This window comes from Crinia signifera, chromosome 6 (assembly GCF_055691185.1).
Source record: "Crinia signifera chromosome 6, ASM5569118v1, whole genome shotgun sequence".
In the NCBI taxonomy this organism is placed as follows: domain Eukaryota; kingdom Metazoa; phylum Chordata; class Amphibia; order Anura; family Myobatrachidae; genus Crinia; species Crinia signifera.
This window is the reverse complement of record NC_139222.1, coordinates 270,622,291-270,638,238: the sequence shown is the minus strand read 5'-3', so window position 1 is coordinate 270,638,238 and position 15,948 is coordinate 270,622,291. Positions and strand designations below refer to the sequence as shown.

General features: G+C 44.8%; 1 protein-coding gene across 6 annotated transcripts in view; it reads left to right on the top strand.

The window, feature by feature from the left end:
- ZFYVE27 (zinc finger FYVE-type containing 27) overlaps nt 1-15,948 on the top strand; it is a 201,705-nt gene that overhangs the window by 142,674 nt on the left and 43,083 nt on the right. For 4 of the 6 annotated variants that reach the window (XM_083149584.1, XM_083149585.1, XM_083149583.1 and 1 more), the window contains one exon: nt 1,043-1,087. The exons of the other annotated variants lie outside the window; for them this stretch is intronic. In XM_083149584.1, coding sequence (XP_083005710.1) covers nt 1,043-1,087 — 45 coding nt within the window. The remainder of the gene's footprint in view (nt 1-1,042; nt 1,088-15,948) is intronic. 6 annotated transcript variants of the gene reach the window in all.

The following is a 15,948-nucleotide window of genomic DNA, read 5'->3' as shown; positions in this document are numbered from 1 at the left end:
TTTACACCTCACTGAAACGCACTAGGGCCTGTGGAAGCATTCCCCCTTTGCTATGTAATTTGTTACATTATATTGCATCCATCTAAAAAGGCCAAAAAAAAAATTTGTTTCATTAGGAAAAAATATAATACAAAAAACTGCAGTGATGAAACCATTAATTGTAATCTCCTGTAGGTCTTTCAGACTCCATAATTCATCCTGAGGGCTGTACAAATATATTAGAAATGGGATGCGGTTAATTTCCCGGCGGTCGGGATCCCGGCGGTCGGAATCCCGACACTGGAATCCCGACCGCCGAAATCCCGAAACTTTCTCCCTCCGTGGGTGTCCACGACACCCATAGAGGGAGAATATAATAGCGTGCCGAGCGTAGCGAGGCACCGGGCCCTCTGCGTGGCGAGCGCAGCGAGCCCGCAAGGGGGGGCGATCCATGTCCCCCCCTTGTCGGGATTTCGGCGGTCGGGATTCCAGTGTCGGGATTCCGACCGCCGGGATCCCGACCGCCGGGATATCATATCGGATCCATTAGAAATTGTAGTATTATTTTTGCCTGCATCTGATGGTCATTATTACACCATTTAATTTATTTGCTACATTATTTTGCACATTCCTTGCAATATTCCCTGGACAGTGCTGATAATCCGTGGACTGCCCATCTGGTAACTTGGAAACACATCCTGAAATCCGACCGAGTTGTATTCCTGTTCCGATGCTGGATTGGAATCTCCTAAATCCGTTTTCAGCCTGGCAGAGCCTGCGTGCTTTGTCCAAACTTGGCCCCAGGCCCGGCCTTCCTCTGTGGGCCCGAGTCATTGCTTTTTTTGTTTATTTTCATGATGAATGTGATTTTTGGAGACGTTATTCTCCCTTTGCATCGCTGTAATTCAATTTCTCCTGTTTTCGGTTTTGGTTGCTAAACTGTACGACTTCTCACCCTGCTGGTTTCCTAACTCATAACTGTTCCCCACTTTCTTACTTCCAACAGAAAAATAATTGTAACGTCTCCCTCTTGTGTTTCCTCCTTCATTTTCTGTCTCTTCAGTTCTCCTCCTGCTTGGACAGCTCAGAGTTTACAAGCCATAAACTGGTAGGATTTCAGAGAAACGTCTATCTTGGTGTTGGAAACATGATTAATTTTACTCCCAGTAGCCCTGGAAAAAATCTAGCCAATAACGCAGTTAGAAGTTTGCGGACGTCAGGGAAATAGAATGAGCCGGTTTGAACGGGGGAGATGCATCTTTTGCATTTTGTTTTATTTTACGGTTGGACGCCACATGTTCACAGTTTGCGGTATTGAGCATATTTTCTGTGTTTATGTAGAGTAGAAATATTGTGTCCTATTAAGACCAGGTTATCTATAAAACCTATTATTTAAAAGGAAATTGACAGTAAAATGTATGGGATCCGTTCACTCGGTCAACCCCTTTTAGGTTGACCTGTATTTATTTTATTAACAGTTTCTTATATAGCGCACCCATATTCCGCAGCGCTTTACAGAGAATATTTGAACAGTAACATCAGTCCCTGCCCCAGTGGAGCTTACAATCTATATTCCCTACCACATGTACATACGCACACACAGACATTCTAGGGTTAATTTTGTTGGGAGCCAATTAACCTACCAGTATATTTTTGGATTGTGGGTGGAAACCGGAGCACCCGGAGGAAACCCACGCAAGTACGGGGAGAATATACAAACTCCGCACAGTTATGGCCATGGTGGAAATCGAACCCATGACCTCAGCGCTGTGAGGCAGTAATGCTAAACAGTACACCATTCCTGCTGCCCCGACCACTGAAGGTCGACACCTGTAATATGTTGACATGGCTAAGGTTGACCGGGTTGGAAGGTCGACACAAGAATTAGGTCAACAGTCAAAAAAAGTCGACATCAGTTTTCCACTGATGTGCCGACAGGAGATTTTTCATGCCCTTCCATCCACTCTGATGTGGTGGGAGAATAAAATGCCGAAGCATGGCGAGCGCATCGGTACACTTTGGGTGTGTCAACATTCGGGACAAAAAAAACCCCCAGAAAAACTCATGTCGAACTTCTGATTGCCGACCTTCCAACACTGTTGACTTTAGCCATGTCGACCTATTTCCGGTGTCGACCTAAACCCTGTCGACCTTCAGTGGTTGAGGCAGTAACCCATACCCAAATATATTCAGGAGTGTACAGTACATAACAGCAGCCAGGTCATTTTAAAGAGAATAAAAACAGAATATCAATATTTCTATAACTTTAATTAGTTTCGGGGATTCCCTGCCCTGACCACTGTCAATAATATTTCAGGAAATTCCAATGTTTTCTATTGGACATAGAATCATAGAATTTTGATGGCGGATCAGAACCAATTGCCCATCTCGGGCCAAGCGGTTGTGATCGGCCATCAAAATCCTATGATCGCTGATCGCTGTCTAGACAAAATAAGGGTAGGGTGGTGGCTCTCGTTTATGATTAAATCACGGGGAAATTGATATCACAGAGCCCATATTGTTATTTATTTATTACCAGTTTCTTATATAGCGCACTTATTCCGCAGCGCTTTACAGAGAATATTTGAACATTCACATCAGTCCCTGCCCCAGTGGAGCTTACAATCTATATTCCCTACCACATGTACACGCACACACAGACATTCTAGGGTTCATTTTGTTGGGAGCCAATTAGCCTACCAGTATATTTTTGGATTGTGGGAGGAAACCGGAGTACCCGGAGGAAACCCACGCAAGCATGGGGAGAATATACAAACTCCGCACAGTTAGGGCCATGGTGGGAATCAAACCCATGACCTCAGCGCTTTGAGGCAGTAATGCTAACCGTTACACCATCCGTACTGCCCCGTATATATAACACATGGTGGGGATAGAACCCATGACCTCAGCGCTTTGAGGCAGTAATGCTAACCATTACACCGTTCGTGCTGCCCCAATATTAGGAAAATAACTAGTTAATAACCAGTCAAAATGAGAGCTCTGCAATGTACATTCACTTTGAGCTGTGACAGTTTTTAGCCAACAAACTCTCCACCCCCAGTCCCTATCTGCTCTTACCGCCAATCTGTCTTCACAGCTCCCTCTCTCCATATACAGCAAGTTTGAATCTGTGGAGAAGGGTTCCCCATCCACCGTCGCTGGTCCGCCCCCCCCCCCCCCCCTTACCCTGGCCGTCTCCCTGGAGCGAAGACGGGCAGGGTTTCCGCCACCGTGTGACTAGGACACTTGTGCATGTGAGACTGCGCGTCCCAGTCTGATGGAGTCCTTCTCAGCCAGCGGGACATTCTGGCGAGCGCTGGGGCTAAATGAGAGGGTCTCCATCTGTAATCTTCGCTATGGGTATAGTATAAAGCATCCCCCGCTACTGCAAAATGGGTGCAAAAAAAAAAAATCAAAGCACAAGAGAGTTTCTGCAGTTGTTTCATGCATGGCCGCCATGGGCCACATAGTTATTTATATTGTGATGAGGAATAACATACAATGGATGAGTTTATTATTATTATTTTATTTATAAGGCGCCACAAGTGTTTTGCAGCGCCGTAAAAAGGAACAGTACAGGGAGACCAAGCTTAACATTACAGTAAGTAAATAACACAAATAGATTACAGGTGAAAAGAGCGCCACAGTTCAATACACATTACAGCTTAAATATAAGTAATGAGGACTTGATCAATGTACTACTAGGGGCTTGTGGCCAATGATGGAGATGAGTATGCGGACGAAGATGGTCACTGAGTGTTGGAGTATAGGAGAGCTGTGAGTGACATGTGAAAAGAAGAGGGCTTTGACAACAGGAGGGAAGAGGGCATGGGGTTGGAGAAGCAGCCTCAGGACTAGGTTATGCAGCGGAAGGGTACGCTTTGATGAATAGGTGCGTTTTCACTGCCCATTTGAAGCTTTGCAGGGTCGGGGAGAGTATAATGGAGCGAGGGAGTGCATTTACCTGAAGGGGTGCAGCACGGGCAAAGTCCCCGGTACTCTAGCGTGGGAAGCAGTGATGAAGTCTTGGGGCCAGATGCACTACGCTTCAAAAGTAGGGTGGCCAATCCCGGGATCGGCGGGATCGCGGGATTTGGCCCCAAAATTGGAGCTTCCAATCCCGGGATTTCGGGATTAGATTAGTCTAATGCTGGGCAGCGTCTGAGCACTCGCTCAGACGCTACCCGGCTGCTTTGTTCTGTCCCTGATGCACAGCTCAGACGCGCAGCCAGAACAGGCCCCCGCACCGCCGCTCCCTACTACCGGAGGCTCTTTGCCGCTGTGACCAGAGACTACCTGTCGCTGTGACTGTGTGTGGCCGGGAGAGGTCGGGCAGCGAGTGAGTTGTGACACCGGAGGTGTAGCGCTGCAGCCTGTGCAGCGTGACCCATGGGTCACGCTGCGCAGGCCGCAGTACTGAACCCGCTCGCCGCCCGACTTCTCCCGGCTGCACAGTCCAGTGACATACCGGCGCGTCATACCAGCAGCCTGCTTCCATTCTGCTGCCGCCTGCCCCTCTCAAAAGTAAGGCAATGAGGGAGAGAGGGGGGTGGTTTATTTTATGCCCTGTGATTTTCCTCCCCAAAAATGGCGTGTGGATGCGCCTATAGTGCTTGTCTGCACCTAGCTCCCAAGTAGGGATACCAATCCCGGAATCCCGGGATTGAGCATTTTTCAATCCCGATTCCCGGGATTGAAAAAATGCTCCGGGATTGGCATCCCTATTCAAAAGTGATAAAATGGAGAGTGATAAATAACCAGCCAATCAGCTCCTGTCTGACATTTTTCAAACACAGCCTGTGACATGACAGGTAAGAGCTGATTGGCTGGCTGTTTATCACTCACCATTTTATCACTTTTGAAGCTTAGTGCATCCGGCCCTTGGTCTTTATTTTGTAGCCGGTACACAGATTACCAGGTAATCGGCATAAGCAAGCATTGCAGCATATAGATGTCACAGCATAGTACAAACTCTTCAGAAGGCTCTACTGTAGCTCACACCCCGGCCTATCACACCATCAGGAGCAATGACACTCTGCCCTGGAAACCCTTATATCAGGAAGCCACATGTGCTGCTAATCAGCACAACCCCGATCACAACAGTTTCCCTTCTGCTGCTTTAAAACCTGGACTGGATCCTCCACATTATCTTCATGTGAAGGTGTGCTGTCCCTGCCACAATATTAATTAAGATACTTACAAAATTGATTAAAATAATAAAAATTTACCTTTTTCTGCCACCCTTGTCCGTACTGCTTGTCCATATGATGTCTGTTTTTGTGATTTAATCATCCACATGGATTATTAATCCAGTAATGCTGGTAGCTGATTGGTCATTATCCTTTTTGGGGCATTCCCTTTGTTTCTTATGTTATTGGTTTTTGTTTTTTTTAGTGGAACAGCAAATTGCTCTATACTTTAAAGTCAATGGCATGATCATAATACAGAGAGATGGCTGCATTTTGTCATATGGACTGCAGATGTTCATGATCGTGCATAAACAATTATTTAACATTGTTAATGAATTAGCCGGCTCATTCCAAACTCCTTTGCTGCTTCCAGTCAACCTTTTTCGTTCTTGCAAGGTTGTCAAAGCCCCTCTTTGACAACTTTTTCTACTTTTAACTTTTTATTTCTCACAACCCTGAAGCAGAAACATGAAGGAAATTGATGTAGTGCAGTGTAACCGTACATAAGCTGTTTAAGTGACTATAAATCCGTGTTTCCTAGCTTTTATAGTTCATTCTTAAAGCATCCAGAAAAAAAGCTTTCTTATAAAACTCTTGCCTACTCAATGCAGCCAAGTTTTTTGTTTTGCTGATGATGTATTTTTGAGCAGATTAAATGAAAGTCTAGACTTGATAATGAAATGGAAGATCCAGCCTTTTATCCGTGAATGATGACTTAGTACCTCACTGTGACTTTATAAAGGAATGGGCTTAAATAGAAGAGATACCACTTTGTCCTGGCTTCAATGAAGATTTAAATGGCAGCCGAATGGCTCGGTCTCCCTGTCCAGAGTGTTAAACATTGGGTTTTATTGAACGGTAATGGGTACGATCGGAAAATAAATCATTACATTGTTACTGGTGATCTGGGAGTCAATGCATTATGCAGGCTCTTTTCATGCATTAAAATCTTGCTTGTTAATTGTGTTTGCGTGTGTGTGTGTGTGTGCGTGTGTGTTCTACAATGAATTGTTATTTGTTGCCAAGTTCTCACTTGCTGTCACTGCATTGACTTGGTACAATACAACTGGCCAGGGGCAAACATATGAAATCTCCAAGCAGGAAATGTCTCCCGAGGACCATGTTGTTGCAATATCATGTTTGGCTAATGGGAGCAAACACATGTTTTTGACCCAGTCACCTTCTACTTGAGGGACAGCTTATGGGTGGGTGCGATTACAAAATAACTTGCCTATCGATGGTCATAGGTTGATTGTATGCCTTAACTTTAAGGTACTTAAGGCATACAATCAACGCGATGGACCCGATTTTCTGTCAATCACCAGCATTTGCCGGTGAAAGAGAAAATCTCGTTGATCGCGTCCATCGCGGCCCATAATAAGGGGCCGCGATGTGAACGACGCAATCAACACGATTTTTCCATAGACTTTAATGTTAAATTATTTTTAACCCCTTCCCGACATTTGACGTACATTTACGTCATGGCCGGGAGGTACTTCCCGACACATGGCATAAATGTACGTCATGACTTTAAACTGTCACTGCGTCTCGAGACGCAGTGACAGAGGGACGATGTCTGCTGTCCCTGACAGCAGACATGTCCCTGCATGCCCAGGGGGGGCTGCGATGCCGCCCCCCCGTCGGCGATCGCTGTGATTGGCTGTTCAGTGTGAACAGCCATTCACAGCGTTTTCCTGTGTTACCAGCGAATCAGACGCTCGGTAACACAGGTGTCAATCACCGCCGGGCGTCAGGGGGCATGAGGGGGTCATCGGTGACGATGACACCTCACCCCACCCTCACCCCACCTGCCCCCAAGGCTGTGATTGGTCCGTGGGACCCACGGACCAATCACAGCCAAGGCGCGACATTTAAACTAACGGTGACTGCGCTGCAGACGCCATTCCGGTCTGGAATAGCGTGCAGAACGGTCACCGTGCCTGTCTGCCGTGAATACCGACCTGATCCTTGCTAATACTTACCTGATCCTTGCAAATACCTTACCTGATCACCTGCTCACTGCTTGTAGCGTGCTGGATGCTTCCTGGATCTGACTTCTTGTGACTTCCTGCTGCTGCTGCAGTGTGATAGAGAGATAGAGAGAGATAGAGAGAGATAGAGAGAGATAGAGAGAGATAGAGAGAGATAGAGAGATAGTGACAGAGAGAGCTATATTTTGTGTCTGCTACCCCCCCTTTTTGGGGGTGCAGGGGTTTTCTATATATAAATAACTGTCAGTGCTGCTGCTGCAGTGTCATACAGTGATAGATAGTGATAGATAGTGAGAGGTAGAGAGATAGAGAGATTTGTGTCTGCTACCCCCCCTTTTTGGGGGTGCAGGGGTTTTATTTTATATATATAACTGTCAGTGCTGCTGCTGCAGTGTCATAGAGTGATAGATAGTGATAGATAGTGAGAGATAGAGAGATAGAGAGAGATAGTGACAGAGAGTGATAGAGAGTGTATATTTTGTGTCTGCTACCCCCCCCTTTTTGGGGGTGCAGTTTTTTTTTATACATATAACTGTCAGTGCTGCTGCTGCAGTGTCCTAGAGTGATAGATAGTGAGAGATAGTGAGAGATAGAGAGAGATAGTGACAGAGAGTGATAGAGAGTGTATATTCTGTGTCTGCTACCCCCCCTTTTGCGCTGATCAGTATAACTGTGCTGATCAGCAACTTTTTGGGGGCGCAGAGGTTTTTTTTTTTTATATATACCTGTCAGTTGCTGCCAGTTGCACTGTCAGTTGCACCAAAGGTTGTGCACCTGCTGTCACTCACTGGTAATCAGTGTCGCATCACTGATCACCTTTTTTTTTTTTGTGAGTGCTGTGGGGTCTTTTTTAAAAATTTTTTTTACACACACTGTGATTTTGTGGGTGTCCTGTGGCCACTGTGCGCCGATCAGTGACGTACATCACTGATCAGCTTTTTCGGCACAGGGTTGATCTATTTTTTTTTTTTTTTTGATCAAATTCCTGTTGCCTTTGAGCGCTGTTCAGTGACGGACGTTACTGACCAACATCTGTGCTCAATTTTTGGCGCAGGACCTTTTTTTTTTTTTTTTTAAGCCCTTCAATTTTTTATTTTTAACCCCTTCAATTTTTTATTTTTAACCCCTTCATTTTTTTTTTTTTTTATTGGTATAAAGTATTTTTTTTTTTTCTGCACTACATACACACTACACACTACATACCCCCCGGGTTGAAATAAAGTTTGTACCCCCCCCTACACTATACACGTGTTGAAACATTTCACTACCAGTAACACAAAAATAAAAATGGCATCCCAAATGTCCTCCCAAATGTCCTCCCAGTCATCCAGGAGAATGTATTCAGTGGAGGAGGCATATGCCATGCTTGCCTCTGACTCTGACACAGCCAGTGATGCAAGCGGGGAATTTGAAGGATTCGTCTTAAGCTCCTCTTCCTCCTCTGGTGATGAGGGACCCCCTCAAAGACGCCCCCGTAGAGCAGCTGAGACCCCCCCCCCCCCAACAATTGATCTCGTATGGACCCCACCACCAGACAATTTTGAGCCCCAGGTTCCTGAGTTTTTGGCCATGCCAGGAATCCAATTTGATTCCACAGGTCTCAGAGAAATTGACTTTTTCAAATTATTTTTCTCTGATGATTTTATAAATTTAATGGTGGACCAAACTAATTTATATGCCCAGCAGTTTATTGCTCAAAACCCCACGTCATCATTTGCTAGGTGGACCCCTGTAGATGCAGTAGAGATGATGACGTTTTGGGGTCTGGTGTTTCATATGGGCATAGTAAAAAAGCCAGAAATTAGGCAATATTGGAGTACAGATGTTCTGTACAGTACTCCATTTTACCGTATGGCCATGACCCGGACTCGATTTGAGACAATTCTTAAATTTATACATTACACCGATAATGCACAGTGCCCACCCAGAGATGATCCCACCTTTGACCGGCTATTCAAAGTCAGGCCGGTCATTGATCATTTCAGTGCCAAATTTGAAGAGGTGTACATCCCTGAAAAATTTATTTGTATCGACGAGTCCCTTATACATTTTAAAGGAAGGGTTAAATTCCGCCAGTACCTTCCCAGTAAGAGGGCAAGGTATGGCATAAAAATGTATAAACTGTGTGAAAGCACCTCAGGGTACACCCACAGGTTTAGGGTTTATGAAGGGAAGGATTCAAGAATTGAACCGCCAGAATGCCCCCCCTCCCTCGTAGGTGTTAGTGGGAAAATTGTCTGGGATTTAGTGCACCCCTTCCTGGATAAAGGTTATCACCTCTATGTGGATAACTTTTACACTAGCATCCCCCTGTTTAAGGCCCTTGGTTCAAGAGGTACAGCAGCTTGCGGTACTGTGCGCAAGAACCAAAGAGGCCTCCCAAAAACGCACATTGCCCAAGTAATGAGAAGGGGTGAAAGCAGGGGAATATGCAACGAAAATATGTTGTTGGTCAAATATAAGGACAAGAGGGATGTCCTTATACTGACAACAATTCACGGAGACAGTACCACCTCCGTCCCTGTACGAGGTACCAGTACCCACACCTCAAAACCTTATTGTATCCTGGATTACAATAGGTACATGGGCGGAGTGGATCTTTCAGATCAGGTACTGAAGCCGTACAGTGCCCTGCGGAAAACAAAAATCTGGTACAAGAAGGTGGCCGTGTATATCATCCAGATGGCACTGTATAACGCTTACGTGCTATTCCGTTCTACCGGCCAGAGGGGGACATTTATGCACTTTCAAGAGGAAGTCATAAAGGGCCTAATATTTGGGAACCAGCAGGCAGAGGGCCCCAGTACTTCTAGTACTGGCCCCCGTATTGTACCAGGGCAGCATTTTCCTGATGAAATCCCCTCCACTGGAAAAAAGGGCAGGACACAAAAAAGGTGCAAAGTTTGCTATAAAAAGGGAATAAGAAAGCAAACTATTTTCCAGTGTGACACTTGCCCCGACAAACCCGGCCTATGTATAAAGGAGTGTTTTAAAATATACCACACATCTATGGAATATTAGGTTCATAATTTCACCGTGCTTCGGGGGTCTTGCTAATGCCACATAGCACCCACCATTCATTCCACCAGAATCTGAGCCGCAAAATCCAAAAATCACTCCTTCCCTTCTGAGTCCTGCCATGCACCCAACTGGTATTTTTTGGTCACATGTGCGGCATTGCCGTACTTGGGAGATATTGGGGCACAGATTTTGGGGTGCTTTTTCTCCTTCATTCCTTGTGAAAATGAAAAATTTTGAGCCAGAACTGCATTTTTGTGTAAAAAAATGTAATTTTTCATGTTCACTGCCCAGTTTTATCAAAATTGGTGAAACCCCTGGGGGTTTGAAATGTACACTATACCCCTAGATGAATTCCCTGAGGGGTGTAGTTTGCAAAATGGGGTCACTTGTGGGGGGGTTCCACTGTATTGGTGCTTTGGGGGTCTTGCTAATGCGACATAGCACCCACCATCATTCCACCAGAATTTGTGCTGCAAACTCCAAATATCACTCCTTCCCTTCTGAGTCCTGCCACTTTTTGGTCACACATGAGGCATTGCCGTACTCGGGAGAAATTGGGGCACAGATTTTGGGGTGCTTTGTCTCCTTCATTCCTTCTGAAAATGAAAAATTTTGAGCCAGAACTGCATTTTTGTGTAAAAAAATGTAATTTTTCATTTTCACTGCCCACTTGTATCAAAATTGGTGAAACCCCTGGGGGTTTGAAATGTACACTATACCCCTAGATGAATTCCCTGAGGGGTGTACTTCGCAAAATGGGGTGACTTGTGGGGGGGTTCCACTGTATTGGTGCAACATAGCACCCACCATTCATTCCACCAAAATCTGTGCTGCAAAATCCAAAAATCACTCCTTCCCTTCTGAGTCCTGCCATGCACCCAACTGGTATTTTTTGGTCACATGTGAGGCATTGCCGTACTCGGGAGAAATTGGGGCACAGATTTTGGGGTGCTTTTTCTCCTTCATACCTTCTGAAAATGAAAAATTTTGAGCCAGAACTGCATTTTTGTGTAAAAAAATGTAATTTTTCATGTTCACTGCCCACTTGTATCAAAATTGGTGAAACCCCTGGGGGTTTGAAATGTACACTATACCCCTAGATGAATTCCCTGAGGGGTGTAGTTTGCAAAATGGGGTCACTTGTGGGGGGGTTCCACTGTCTTGGTGCTTGGGGGGTCTTGCTAATGCGACATAGCACCCACCAAAATTCCACCAGAATCTGAGCTGCAAAATCCAAAAATCACTCCTTCCCTTCTGAGTCCTGCCATGCACCCAAATGGTATTTTTTGGTCACATGTGAGGCATTGCCGTACTCGGGAGAAATTGGGGCACAGATTTTGGGGTGCTTTTTCTCCTTCATACCTTCTGAAAATGAAAAATTTTGAGCCAGAACTGCATTTTTGTGTAAAAAAATGTAATTTTTCATGTTCACTGCCCACTTGTATCAAAATTGGTGAAACCCCTGGGGGTTTGAAATGTACACTATACCCCTAGATGAATTCCCTGAGGGGTGTAGTTTGCAAAATGGGGTCACTTGTGGGGGGGTTCCACTGTCTTGGTGCTTGGGGGGTCTTGCTAATGCGACATAGCACCCACCAAAATTCCACCAGAATCTGAGCTGCAAAATCCAAAAATCACTCCTTCCCTTCTGAGTCCTGCCATGCACCCAACTGGTATTTTTTGGTCACATGTGAGGCATTGCCGTACTCGGGAGAAATTGGGGCACAGATTTTGGGGTGCTTTTTCTCCTTCATACCTTCTGAAAATGAAAAATTTTGAGCCAGAACTGCATTTTTGTGTAAAAAAATGTAATTTTTCATGTTCACTGCCCACTTGTATCAAAATTGGTGAAACCCCTGGGGGTTTGAAATGTACACTATACCCCTAGATGAATTCCCTGAGGGGTGTAGTTTGCAAAATGGGGTCACTTGTGGGGGGGTTCCACTGTCTTGGTGCTTGGGGGGTCTTGCTAATGCGACATAGCACCCACCAAAATTCCACCAGAATCTGAGCTGCAAAATCCAAAAATCACTCCTTCCCTTCTGAGTCCTGCCATGCACCCAACTGGTATTTTTTGTTCACATGTGAGGCATTGCCGTACTCGGGAGAAATTGGGGCACAGATTTTGGGGTGCTTTTTCTCCTTCATACCTTCTGAAAATGAAAAATTTTGAGCCAGAACTGCATTTTTGTGTAAAAAAATGTAATTTTTCATGTTCACTGCCCACTTGTATCAAAATTGGTGAAACCCCTGGGGGTTTGAAATGTACACTATACCCCTAGATGAATTCCCTGAGGGGTGTAGTTTGCAAAATGGGGTCACTTGTGGGGGGGTTCCACTGTATTGGTGCTTTGGGGGTCTTGCTAATGCGACATAGCACCCACCAAAATTCCACCAGAATCTGAGCTGCAAAATCCAAAAATCACTCCTTCCCTTCTGAGTCCTGCCATGCACCCAACTGGTATTTTTTGGTCACATGTGAGGCATTGCCGTACTCGGGAGAAATTGGGGCACAGATTTTGGGGTGCTTTTTCTCCTTCATACCTTCTGAAAATGAAAAATTTTGAGCCAGAACTGCATTTTTGTGTAAAAAAATGTAATTTTTCATTTTCACTGCCCACTTGTATCAAAATTGGTGAAACCCCTGGGGGTTTGAAATGTACACTATACCCCTAGATGAATTCCCTGAGGGGTGTACTTTGCAAAATGGGGTGACTTGTGGGGGGGTTCCACTGTATTGGTGCAACATAGCACCCACCATTCATTCCACCAAAATCTGTGCTGCAAAATCCAAAAATCACTCCTTCCCTTCTGAGTCCTGCCATGCACCCAACTGGTATTTTTTGTTCACATGTGAGGCATTGCCGTACTCGGGAGAAATTGGGGCACAGATTTTGGGGTGCTTTTTCTCCTTCATACCTTCTGAAAATGAAAAATTTTGAGCCAGAACTGCATTTTTGTGTAAAAAAATGTAATTTTTCATTTTCACTGCCCACTTGTATCAAAATTGGTGAAACCCCTGGGGGTTTGAAATGTACACTATACCCCTAGATGAATTCCCTGAGGGGTGTAGTTTGCAAAATGGGGTCACTTGTGGGGGGGTTCCACTGTATTGGTGCTTGGGAGGTCTTGCTAATGCGACATAGCACCCACCAAAATTCCACCAGAATCTGAGCTGCAAAATCCAAAAATCACTCCTTCCCTTCTGAGTCCTGCCATGCACCCAACTGGTATTTTTTGGTCACATGTGAGGCATTGCGGTACTCGGGAGAAATTGGGGCACAGATTTTGGGGTGCTTTGTCTCCTTCATTCCTTGTGAAAATGAAAAATTTTGAGCCAGAACTGCATTTTTGTGTAAAAAATGTAATTTTTCATTTTCACTGCCCAGTTGTATCAAAATTGGTGAAACCCCTGGGGGTTTGAAATGTACACTATACCCCTAGATGAATTCCCTGAGGGGTGTAGTTTGCAAAATGGGGTAACTTGTGGGGGGGTTCCTAAATTTTAGCATCTTATGGTGCCTAGAAACCTACATGGTGCCTAAAAAATAATCTCATAAAAAGGAGGCTCCAAAATCAAGTAGGTGCTCCTTCTATTATGAAGCCTGTGGTTTGGTCAACGTGCACACTAGGGCCACATATAGGATATTTTTGAAAACAAAAGAATTGGGGGAATCAATTTTTAGTCACATTTCTCTAGTAAAATGTACTGTGTTCCTTAGAAATATGTATTAAAATTGCAAATCTGCAAAAAAAATGAAATTTTGAAATTTCACCTACACTTTGTTTTAATTCCTGTGAAACACCTAAAGGGTTAACAAACTTCCAAAATGCTGTTTTGAATACTGTGAGGGGTGCAGTTTTTGAAATGGCATCATTTATGGGGGTGTCTCACATACAAGTCCCTCAAAGTCATATCAGAACTGAACTGGTCCCTAAAAAAATCAGTGTTTGAAATTTTCTTGAAAATTTGAGAATTTGCTATTCATATTGTAAGCCTCCTAGTGTCCAAAAAAATTAAAAGGAAGTTGAAATAATGATGGAAACATAAAGTAGACATATGGTCTATGTTAGTTATTAACTATTTTGAGTGGTATGATTATTTGTCTCACAAGCAGAAAATTTAACATTTTGCAAATCGCTAAATTTTCCATTTTTTCACGACATTTTGGTATTTTTCACAAAAAAACACAGACTGTATCGACCCAAATTTACCACTAATTTGAAGTACAATGTGTCACGAAAAAACAATCTCAAAATCACTGGGATAAGTAAAAGCAAAAAAAAGTTATCCCCACTTAAGTGAGACATGTCAGATTTGAAAAAAATGGCTCTGTCAGGAACGCAAAAACTAGCTCTGTCAGGAAGGGGTTAAAGTGAAAATCGGGTTGATCGCGGGCCATTATAATGGCCCGTGATGCGATCAACGCGATTTTACATAGGTGGCAATGTGAAATGGGCCAATATAGCCCATTTCACATTGAATATAGTTGTAAAGTATGTTTAATGCCCCCGTCATTATTAACGCCACCCCGCTATTGACGCCAACCCGAAGCGTGGCGAGCGCAGCGAGCCTGCGAGGGGCGGCGGTACGCGTCCTACGACCTTTTCATACCCCCACTATCCACGTCGGCGTGGAGTTGATTTTATCGAGCCTGAAGCGTGGCGAACGCAGCGAGGCGTGGAGTTGACTTTATAAAGTGTGGCGAGCGCAGCGAGCCACTGAGCCCGAAGCGTGGCGACGCGTATACCTCTGAAGTTATGCGCGGGCCTCGCTGCATTCGCCATGCTTCGGGCTCGATAAAATCAACTCCACGCCGACGTGGATAGTGGGGGTATGAAAAGGTCGGAGGACACGCACCACCTCCCCTCGCGGGCTCGCTGCGCTCGCCACGCTTCGGGTTGGCGTCAATAGCGGGGTGGCGTTAACAATGGGGGCGGGGGGCATTTCAAACATGAGGGGGGTTTGGTATTAAAATGGGGGGTTTTGGGGCTTTTTACATTGAAATCAATGTAAAATCGGGTCTCAGGGACCATTTTACATTGATTCCTATGTAAAAATTGGGTCGATGGCGTCGATCGCATGCGATCCGACCCGATGGATACAATCAAAATCTGTGGCACCGTGCTAGGAAAAAAGTACCCAATAAACCATCAATGATTTCGAATCATTGATGGTTGATGGCCATCCCTAATGCTGGGCTGCCCCCAGACTCTCCCACTCTGTGAGTAGATACCATCCGCATACCCATTGCATTTATTTACCTGCTGTTCTGCATTGCTCTCTGGTTTGGATGGTGTGACAGTCCCCAAAAACCGGGACTGTCAAACCAAAAGCAGGCAGTTGGCAAGTATGGTGTTCTAGAGTGCTAAGTAGAATTTGAAGTGGCCCATGGCAACCAATCAGCTACTCTGTATAATCTTATATTATGCAAATTATAGATGTTACTTCAGTGCTGATTGGTTGCCATGGGCCACTTCTCCACTGGCTCAAAAGGTCAAGTTGCCCATAGCAACCAATCAGATTCTGTCTGTCATTTCTTTGTGGCTTCCCAGGAAGTGATAGAATCTGATAGGTGATGTTGTCCATTGCAAACCGTTTTCATTTTAAGAAACTTTAGTAAATTTATCCTTTTTAGGGTGGTATTCAATACTGGATTCCGACTGTCGGAACATCTCGCCAGTCGGAATCCCGGGCCATTTTCTCCTCACTCTAAATATACTGGACAAGCGAAATTCATTGTTTCGAGTGTTGGAAAGTGGACGTG